Consider the following 10,246-nt stretch of genomic DNA (forward strand, 5'->3'; position numbering starts at 1 on the left):
CGCTCGGGGGGGCCCTTTCCCGGTTAGCGTGAGACACCCGGCCCCTCGCTCAGGCTGACCCCTGGGAGGGAGAGACTCGTGTTCACAGTGCAATCGCTTCACTCGTGCGGGTTTTTCTCCCTCGTTCTCCCTTCCTCTGCCTTTTCACAAGGAGACTCAGCTCAGCACATTTGACACATGGAAATAGTTGAAACTCACAAGCGAACATCCTGATTAATTGCTGTTCTCGGCAGCGCCTTCCACGTGGCTAAGCACTTCATCTTCACAGAGAAGAAATAATCATAGCACATGAAATGCCAGATTTTCAAATTACATATTTTATAAATAGCTTAATCACCTAATATTTATCAAAGCTGGGAATTGGAGTTTGACATCCAAACGATTGCATTTAATTACGGTGGCCATATCTGAGGAAAGGATGAAAGAGGTGGAGAAACAAAGGACGATGTGGAATTATTTTCTTAGAGTATTTCATGGAATCTCTTTTTTGTGCGGAGCTGTTGAGATGCCAACCACTGAGACTCAAGAATAGGAGGATAGCTTAAAGGAGGAAGCTTTTCGATGAGGTTTTTGTACTTCTCTGTCAGTGGAGGAAGGATCGGGAGGAAACAGTAAGACCAACCCCAAGGTGGGGAGAATGGGGGGGCGGGGGCGACGGGGTCGCTGATGAGCTTGGAAAGCCTGCGTCCTGGGTGCGCAGCACTGCAGCAGGGGGTTAAAATTGTAAATGTAATAAAGGGACTAAAGAGGGAGTTGAGATTCAAGCTGAGGCTGAAGAAGCAGCCATGGCCCCTGCCTGTGATGGCCACATCCAAGCCCTGCTTGGCAAAAGCCCTGCTTCCCCCACTGACGTGCCTCGCGCCCGACGAGCTGCTCCCGCCCCCAGGAGCACCGTGCTGCCTAGGGAATTTGGTAAACAGGCACCTGTTTGGCCAGGTGCAGACTCTCAAACCATCAGCAATTACCATGTTGGTTTCTGTGAAAAAAGGATCTTGCCCCCCACATGGCAGCTCCCTGCCCTGCCCTGGGGACGCCCCTGCAAACCCACCCTCTAGTCTCAGCTCTGCTCACTGAAGTGAAGTAACCTCGGACAAAGTACCTTGGCTGTTGAAGTCGCCTTGGGCGCGTCGCTCTACTTTCCTGAGCCTGAGTCGTGTAAACCAGGGATAGTGTTGGTTTGTTGAGATCATCCCACAGGACGATATGTGTGAGAGTGTTTTGGAAGCTGCCCAGGTGAGAAAGACCTGGTCCCTGAGAGTGGAGGGGTCTACGGGGCACGGTGTGGCCTGGTCCCTGAAAACGAGTGCTGGGTGAGGGCGAGGGGCCCGCCGGAGGGCAGCATGTATACACACGGTGCTCGTAAGTGCCTTTCCCACGGCCCAGAAGTCACGCGGATGGGCCAGGAGGCTGACCCTCACATTCCATGCCCGGACTCCACTAGTCAGAGAACTCTCTCACTCCCCGGGACCCCCCCCCATCCCGAATTTTAGAGAGTTCCCCCACCATGGAATTCTCCATCTTCTGGGCTTAGGGCAGTTGAGAAAAGGCCAGTCGGGCAGTTAGAGGCGGCCTGGGTTTAGAACAGATAAGCAGGTTGACAGAGGATGACAGAGGATGGAAACAAATGCATAATGAAAATGTTCTGACTGTGATGTCATTCGGTATTTAACGCCCTGATTCAGGGACGGGTGTGCTGCTTCCAAACTTCAGTTGGTACTTGAAAAAAGCTGACCTTGATTTTTTTTTAAATGTCAGTTCCCTCTCACTGCAGCCTGAACTAAGCAGGTCATTAGAAGCAGACCCTTCCAGGCCTTTCCCCCAGTGGCTCTGGCTACAGCTTCCATCACTCACCAGTTTTTTTTTTTTTTTTTTTTTTTTACATCTTTATTGGAGTATAATTGCTTTACAATGGTGTGTTAGTTTCTGCTTTATAACAAAGTGAATCAGTTATACATATACATATGATTCCATATCTCTTCCCTCTTGCGTCTCCCTCCCTCCCACCCTCCCTATCCCACCCCTCCAGGCGGTCACAAAGCACCTAGCTGATCTCCCTGTGCTATGCGGCTGCTTCCCACTAGCTATCTACCTTACGTTTGGTAGTGTATATATGCCCATGCCTCTCTCTCGCTTTGTCACAGCTTACCCTTCCCCTCCCCATATCCTCAAGTCCATTTTCTAGTAGGTCTGTGTCTTTATTCCTGTCTTACCCCTAGGTTCTTCATGACATTTTTTTTTCTTAAATTCCATATATATGTGTTAGCATATGGTATTTGTCTTTCTCTTTCTGACTTACTTCACTCTGTGTGACAGACTCTAGGTCTATCCACCTCATTACAAATAGCTCAATTTTGTTTCTTTTTATGGCTGAGTAATATTCCATTGTATATATGTGCCACATCTTCTTTATCCATTCATCCGATGATGGACACTTAGGTTGTTTCCATCTCCGGGCTATTGTAAATAGAGCTGCAGTGAACATTGTGGTACACGACTCTTTCTGAATTATGGTTTTCTCAGGGTATATGCCCAGTAGTGAGATTGCTGGGTCATATGGTAGTTCTATTTGTAGTTTTTTAAGGAACCTCCATACTGTTCTCCATAGTGGCTGTACCAATTCACATTCCCACAAGCAGTGCAAGAGTGTTGCCTTTTCTCCACACCCCCTCCAGCATTTATTGTTTCTAGATTTTTTGATGATGACCATTCCGACCGGTATGAGATGATATCTCATTGTAGTTTTGATTTGCCATCACTCACCAATTTTTATGGGCAGGAGCAACGTGGCTTTTCCCAAATCCACGGTGCAGACTACAGGACAAGGGTGATATTACATGAAGGAAGCTTCTGATCTCAGCCCACTTACCTACAATAGCCAGGGCGTTTCCGTAGTCATGTGTGATTCTGATAGAGAAATAGGGTCCTTGGATGCCCAAAACCCCGAGGGTCAGCACCAGTTTTAGGGTCAACTCAGTGGCTGAGAAATGTAGGCGAGTCCTACAATTTCCTGAGAAAAATGTCTGATAAACTTGTCACAGTGCCTGCTGGCAGGATAATGGATAATATCTGGTGACCAGAGAAAAAATGTCACTATGCTCTTTTCAGTGGGTTTGAAGCTTCTTGAGTTGAATCAGGCCTCTTGTCGTTGACTTGTTCGTTTTTGCCTGTAAGTACAATTTCTGTTTAGTTTGGTACTCGTACATTTGTGTGTTGGCTGAGAGAATTAATTAGTTCAAGTCAAGGAGATAAAATCTGGTATAATTTTATCGGGCATAAAAGGCTATCCAAGACCTGTGTTTCTCCTAAGCACAAAATGTTGTACCAGCAGCTGAAAAGGTACCTCCTAGCTGCCTCTGCGCAGAATGAAGTGGGAGCCAGGATGCCGTGGAGCGCACCCCAGGAGGTAGGCGGGTAGGCGTGGGGAGCCCCACCAGGTGCGCCTGGGTCTGCTCATTGGGGGCCCTTTCCATTCAGACACCGAAATTTGCTGCCACGCCCTCCCTGCCAGGGCCGGATGAATGTTCCGCGGCGGTCGGTGTGCCCGTCTTCGTCTCCCCTTGCCGCTCACTATTTTTCCAAATTGCTTCTGAGTTAGGAACTTCCCTATGCGTTTTGAAGCATGGCACTCTCCAGGGAGAGCCAGAAGGCCCTATGGATTTATTTCTTTAAATGTTTAGGTGTGAGGCTCCAGGGGAAAGCCAGTGGACTGCCAGGAAGCAAAATCATTTGAACACAAGACTAGATGTTTTGATGCAGCAGGGGCCGCTGGGTTTGTTTCCTGACCCCTGTTTCAGGCCAGCTTCTCAGTTATCCACCTCTTCAGCCAGGCTCCAACCCCCATCAAAGGCCTGGGTTCCAGGGGGGTGGGGCAGGCCGCGACGGTACAGCCTGAGTGAGGTTGGCGCTATTGGCCTGGTCAGAGGCGGACGGGGTCGCCCGCTCTGAGCCCCTATGAATCCAGTACAGTTGCTGGAAAACCTGCTGCTTCAACTAACAGTCCTCTCCCACCTTTGCTTCCACATTTGGCTTTTGAAGTTCCCAGGGCTCCTTTTTAACCGAGAAACAGCCTTTAGGGGACAGATCTTGCCTAGAGAAACATATTGTCCCCTGGGAGGTGGTGGGAGCTTTGGCCACCGTGCTGATGTGACATATGTACGCATTATAGAGTGGTTACCGAGATCACGATAATCAGCACATCTGTGGCCTCACAGAGTTAACACAGCTGACTGTGTGTGTGGTCAGAACCCTTACGATCGACGGCCAGCAACTTTCAAGGGTACAGTTTCACATCATTAATTCTAGTCACCGTGCTGCACATTAGAGCCGCAGAGCTTACTGCTCTTACAACTGAAAATCGGTTCCCTCACCAGCATCACCCCACTTGTCCCTCCCCCGGCAGCCACAATTCTAGTCTCTGTCTCTATGAAATTGACTTTTCTTTAATGGGAGCTTTAAAAAGTTCTGAGCCCTGGGCCCATCCCCGAGACTCTGATCCAGTTGACGTGGGCCTGGCTTTTCAGCAGCGGTGGTACCAGCGCCCCAGGTGACCCTAACGTGCAGCCGGGGTTAAGGAACTTAGTAGCTAGTCTAGAAAGGCCCTTGGCCCGTCTGCACGTGAGATCACCTGGGGCACTTCGCGAACACAGATGCCAGGCCACGGCCCAGAAGATTAGGGCGGTCGGAGCCCGCGTGATGTGCTACAGGGCAAGAAACACGGCTCAGGAGGATACGTGGGCCGCAGGGCGAGGCCGGGCAGCTTCCTCTCCATCCCTCCTTCTCCCACTCAGACCTCTGCCAGGACCTCCCATGACGGACAGGTGACCACCCAGACCGGGCCCCTTCCCTCTTCCCTGCACTGAAATAACATGCTGGCCCGGCACTCCTACAGAGGGCCTTACCCCTACCCTGCAGCCTCCCCAGCGTGGACAGCACACTGACTCTCCCACTCACGTGTGTACACTGCCCCCTAAGCGTCTGCCTGAGAACTCACGGGAAACTGACGGGCTATGTGAAAGGCGGGGCATGTGGGCGTGGGTGTGCTGTATAGGTGTGTGTGGGTGTGGGCGGGTGTGCATCTGTCTGGCTGTGTGTAGGTGTGCATGTGTGTGTAGGTATGCATGTGTCTGGCTGTGTGTAGGTGTGGCTGTGTGTATAGGTGTGTGTGCATGTGTGTATAGGTGTGTGCGCGTGTGTGCGCGTGTGGGCGGGTGTGCATGTGTCTGGCTGCGTGTAGGTGTGGCTGTGTATGCAGGTGTATGTGGGGGTGTGTTGTAGGCGTGCACGTGTGGGCGGGTGTGCATGTGTGTGTAGGTGTGTGTGGGTGTGTGTGTTGCAGCAGAGGATGTAGGCCTCGGGGGGGGGGGTGTCAGAGAGGCTCACTCACGTCCCTGAGCTGTGCCCCCACCGGCCCTGTGGCCCGTCTCTGGGACACTGGTGGCATCCACGTCCCCCGGGGCCAGGCCCTGCCACGCATCCCCCCAGGCTCGCAGCCCTGAGCCCACTGACCTGCGGTCACACTCCCTACTCCTGAGGAGTCTGTGTGAATGCCCTGTGCCCCCACCCACCCCAGACTCTGATCCCCCGGAGGCGGAGCCCACCCCCACCCCCCCAGCCCCAGCTGAGCTCCTGGCTCCAAGGAGGGCCCAGTAAACATTTGCTGGGCGAGCGGACTTTTCTTCTCTGTACCTGGACCCGCGTCACCCTGAGTTGCTCCCTGGGACCCAGAAGGCGGCGGCTACAGGCTAACAGGTCTGCATAGGGAAGCAGCTGCACGGACTGTTCATGGGCTTTGAGGGAGGAGGTGCTTCAGACTCTTGCAGAGCTATAATGAGGGTAGTGACCCCCCCACCCATCGTCAGAGATGGGCAGCTGCCTCCCAGGTGTCTCCTGGGCACAATGGTTGGTCACCCAGTGTGACCCACTGGGAACGTTGAACCAAACGGTCCCACCCAGGATTATTGGCACAAGGGGACCACTTCCCCTCCTGACAGGCGCGTCAGTCAGAAGGATTTTTTTCCAGACTGAAGGATTTGTCAGCAAGGATCCAGCCGAAACTGAAGCTGGTACTAGTTTCAAAAAGCAGGTGTGCGCTGCTGCTGCAGGTGTGCAGGTGTGAAACTTTGCCCCAGGTGAGCCATGCAGACTCTTCTCTTTGAATCTTCTTAGGCGACGTGGGGTGTTTGAAGTGACAGACTGACCGTAGGGCCCCATTCTGCAGACACAGGCTGCCGTGCTGACAAAGGCGCCGTCCAGCCCTTCAGGGGAGCCCTCTGCAGCCGCCCACTGACACCGTGGCCTCGTGCCACCCCTCCGAGAGCAGGGACCTTTAAAGCGTGACCTCACTTTGGGTGCCCTTTCAAACTTCACTTTCTCCCCTTTTGTGGAAACAAGAGGTGGGTCTGGAGTGAAGGTGAGGTCAGGGGCCTCCGAGAGGAGTAGCTTGTTGCCCTGGTTATGGTCCAGCACAAAGATGATGTCACCCAAATCGGGAGATTCTGGGACCAAGGCATAAAAGTTCTTTTTTCCCTGAAGCACAGAGCTAGCTCGTGGGGCTTAATTATACTGTTCAAAAGCAAGGAAGCTGAGAGAGGAGCCCACCAAAGACGGGCCTATACCTGGTGATCAAGTGTAATCCGTTCGCAGTGTGGGAAGATTTCAGGCGTTTCTCGAGGTGCTTGAGGGAAGAGACGCAGCAATCCGTGGCCTTTCTGCTCGTTCCCCTTATTTTTCTGGTTCAGAAACCAGTCATCACAGAGTCCATGGAGGCTGGCAGCTTGCTTAGGAGGGATAAAATGAGAGAAAGAATTCATTTTGAAAACCATAGTCATGCCTATGACCGGGTACTTTCAGTGACGCCCCTACCACAGCCATCCCTCAGGATGAACCCGAGGGATTCACCCCTGGTTTCCTGGTTTCCGCACCCGCATTGTGACCTGAGACCGGCAGCCACATGGCCCTCTAAGTGCATTTTTCTGTGTTAAGAGGATGGTTCATCGTCGGCGCTGAAACTAATTGCAAGAAGGGATTGATCTCTTAGTTTTCCATGAAAAACAAAAAAAGAATTGTCTGTGTGATTCACAAAAACAGAGAAGTGATTGGAACACTCCATAGCCAGCGTCAGCCCAGGGAGCTGACAGCATAAGAATTTTGAAATTCAAATGATCTCTTTTAGACATTCTGAAAATGAAAGTGTCAAACCCTGAAATAATAAATCCTGGAATGTGAATCAGAAAGTTTTAGTGTCACATATTTTTAGTGCCCTTAGGTGTGCTCCTAGGAGTGGAATCACTGGGTCATAGGGTGACCCTTCGGAGGGACCACCAGATGGTCGTCCAGTGGGGCTGCACCATGTTACAGTCCTACCAGCAGTGTAGGAGGGTTCCAGTTTCTCCACAACCTCACCAGCACTTGATTTTGTCTGTCTTCTGTATTTTAGGCTGGTGGGTGTTAATGACATTGATGTTCAGTTTCGTGGCGCCTTCGGTGTGTTGAATGATCTGTTTACTTTGTCTTCGCCTCTAGATTGTAGGGTCCTGAGGGCTGAGGCTATATCTTGAATTCCCCAGTCTCTAGCCTTAAATGTTAAATGGGTTTCCTCAAAAGCTGCTAAACCCATTTTTCTGGTCACCATTTACATACACAACCAATGTTTGACCCCCAGCTGTGTGCCAGGCTCTTTGCTAAGGATGGTGTATTATCCACGGAGGGAGAGACCATGGCCCTTGTCTTCAAATAAATAGGTTGGTTTAGAGGGGCATTTAGAGAACAAAATGTAGGTGGAGAAAGAAAATTGCGATGACTAATTAGGCCCATATAAAAAAAAAAAGGAAATTCCTTTTTTTAATTAATCTGGCAAACCCCAAAGTAAGAGGTGCGTTTCCTTGGTCGTGGCCATCATATTGGATGTGAGACAGTGGTCCTGACCACACGGCTGGTGAAAGCCTCCCTCCGACTGAGGGGGAGGGGGGCCTGCCAGTTGCTGAGTGACTGGGCTGCTGCCAGGGGGCAGATGGAGGCGTCCTCAACCCCCGTGTCCCTCTGCTCGGTTCAGAGGCCACACCCAGGTGAGCATCGGTCAGCTCACGGCATAAACACAGGTGCCGAAGGCCCTCCCCTCCCACCTGAAACCCCACCTGGGCCAGGACCTCACATGGGGCTTGCTCAGGCCGTGGTCCAGGATCTGAGAATTCTGTGCTCGAGAGAGATGAGCTCACTGCCCGATTAAGAGCTGGTATGTGGCTCCCAGAGGGCATCAGACGTCCCCACTCTGTGCCTTTCCTTATCTTGTCGCCTCCACCTGGGATGCTTGCTAGGAGGACCACGTACTTTATCATTCAAACCGGGACACTCTTGAGAGTGAAAGGGCCTACAAGTCACGATGACGCCAGGACACCAGGCATCAATTGGGACTGTCCCGGGCAAACAGGACACATAACCACCGCCCCCCCGCTCACGTGCTCATCCTCAGGCTCCCCCATTACCTGCCACCCCCTGCACATCTTCTTTAAGAAGCTCAGCTCCCTCCTCCACTGCACCCATGTTGGGGAGCATTCGTGGGCGCTGCTCAGCTCTGCCTCGTGAGTGCCATTGGGTGCCCGTCTCATCCTCCTTGTTGGACATGGACTTCTCAGAGTCAGGGACAGGTTAAGCCACTTGGTACTTAAGAGGTGCTTAATAAACTCTCATAAAACGGAGGAAATGCTGCTGACTGACAGTCAGAGGTAAAGCCGGTCCAGGAGTGAAGCCGCGTTTATTTGCTGAGCAAATCATGAAGGCATGTCCCCAGCCCTCATTATCTTTCCTTCCACCTCTTGGCTTTCCAATAATTTGTACTCAGGATGTTGACGTAACAGGTGAACACATACGTGTGGACAAACAGAGATATGTGTTGCAGTTGTCTAGAACTTCCCAGGAATTCTAATGAGCATAGATATCAAAATACCTCTTTCATCGGCCTTGTGGGAAACATCTACAAACGACGAATGTGTGTGTGGTTCAGGACCATGACTTCCCAGTTCGCTTCTGATTCACATCCTTCTCAGTTTGCTTGCTTCCAGTTAAAACCCTAATCTGGCATCATTGCTTTCAGAGAAACTGCATCCCGCTATGGCCACGCTGACATTTTGTCCCTTCTGTGTTCCAGGATCAGTACAAGTTCTGCTATGAGGTAGCCCTAGAATACTTGAATGCTGGCTGACGGCGTACACAGCCCTGCACACAAACCTTTCATCCTGCAAAGCCAGGACGTGCCATGGTGTTTGTGCCGATGAGATGAAGACTTCTCCATATGCTTATTTTGCTTTGCCTAACTGGCTCTCTTGAAGAGCCCAAGAAAGTGTTTATAAAACTGCTTGCCCTGCCCAATTCCCAATACTGCTGCTGCCTGACGGAAAACTACCGTCAGCACCCAGTGGTCCAGCCCCGTCCTCCTAGGCACCAGCTCCGTAGAGCAGCATGGACAGCTGGTAAACTCAAGAGCACAATTATATTCTTATGAAGGAATTTGTACCTTGGGGTATTCTTTTGTGGCCCGTGAACCTTTGTTATTGTTACAACTGAGTGTACATTTTTGTTCTGTGGAGAATGCTACCTGGCATTATGATAATATATTATTTTAGTTAAAATCTGTATTTTAACATGTCGCATAATATATGTAGCTTTCCAAGACTAACAGATAAACATATAACGAACAAAGAGATGTATGAGCTGTTGTTTCTACCAGATTTGTATTGTTCCCAGGGGAAAAGCTTGGGAGGCGTTCAGTTCAGAGAGGCGGAGATCGATGATCAGACTCACAGACCTGAAGCTTTGCCATGTGTTTATATTGTAAATATTTTTGATTTCATCAAATTATTTATTCATTAAAAGAAATTTTCGTGAAGCACGGTGAGTGACAATCATTTTTATCCAGCCCTGGAAATGGCTTACTACTGTATGATGCTACCTTGTGTGAATTCTCAACTCAATAAATAAAGACCCGTGACCAGTGTGGTGTCTGCCTACTGTCCTGGCGCCCCGGCGGGGGCGGCTCCGGTCACTCTGGGCCTCTGGCAGAGAGATCGTGCCTGGGTCTGCTGGCCTGGAGCAGGTAGAGTTGGGACTCTGGAGAGAGAACTTTGGTCAGTGAGAGATCGAGGCCCATCCCGGGAGCCTCCCCGGGTGCACAAGCCCCAGAAGCTACAGCCGGTGAACTCTGACCGGCGGGCAGGCCGTTCCAGGGAGCTCTGGGCCAGACGCCAGGGCGGCG

General features: G+C 51.2%; 1 protein-coding gene across 7 annotated transcripts in view; it reads left to right on the plus strand.

Moving 5' to 3' along the window:
* Positions 1-9,880, plus strand: part of PTPRM (protein tyrosine phosphatase receptor type M) — a 754,490-nt gene extending 744,610 nt beyond the window's left edge. For all 7 annotated transcript variants that reach the window (XM_067699674.1, XM_067699676.1, XM_067699675.1 and 4 more), the window contains one exon: positions 9,143-9,880. In XM_067699674.1, the coding sequence (XP_067555775.1) occupies positions 9,143-9,196 (54 nt within the window). In that variant the 3' untranslated portion in view covers positions 9,197-9,880. The remainder of the gene's footprint in view (positions 1-9,142) is intronic.
* Positions 9,881-10,246: the final 366 nt, after the last annotated feature.

Source organism: Pseudorca crassidens, chromosome 12, assembly GCF_039906515.1.
Source record: "Pseudorca crassidens isolate mPseCra1 chromosome 12, mPseCra1.hap1, whole genome shotgun sequence".
NCBI lineage: Eukaryota > Metazoa > Chordata > Mammalia > Artiodactyla > Delphinidae > Pseudorca > Pseudorca crassidens.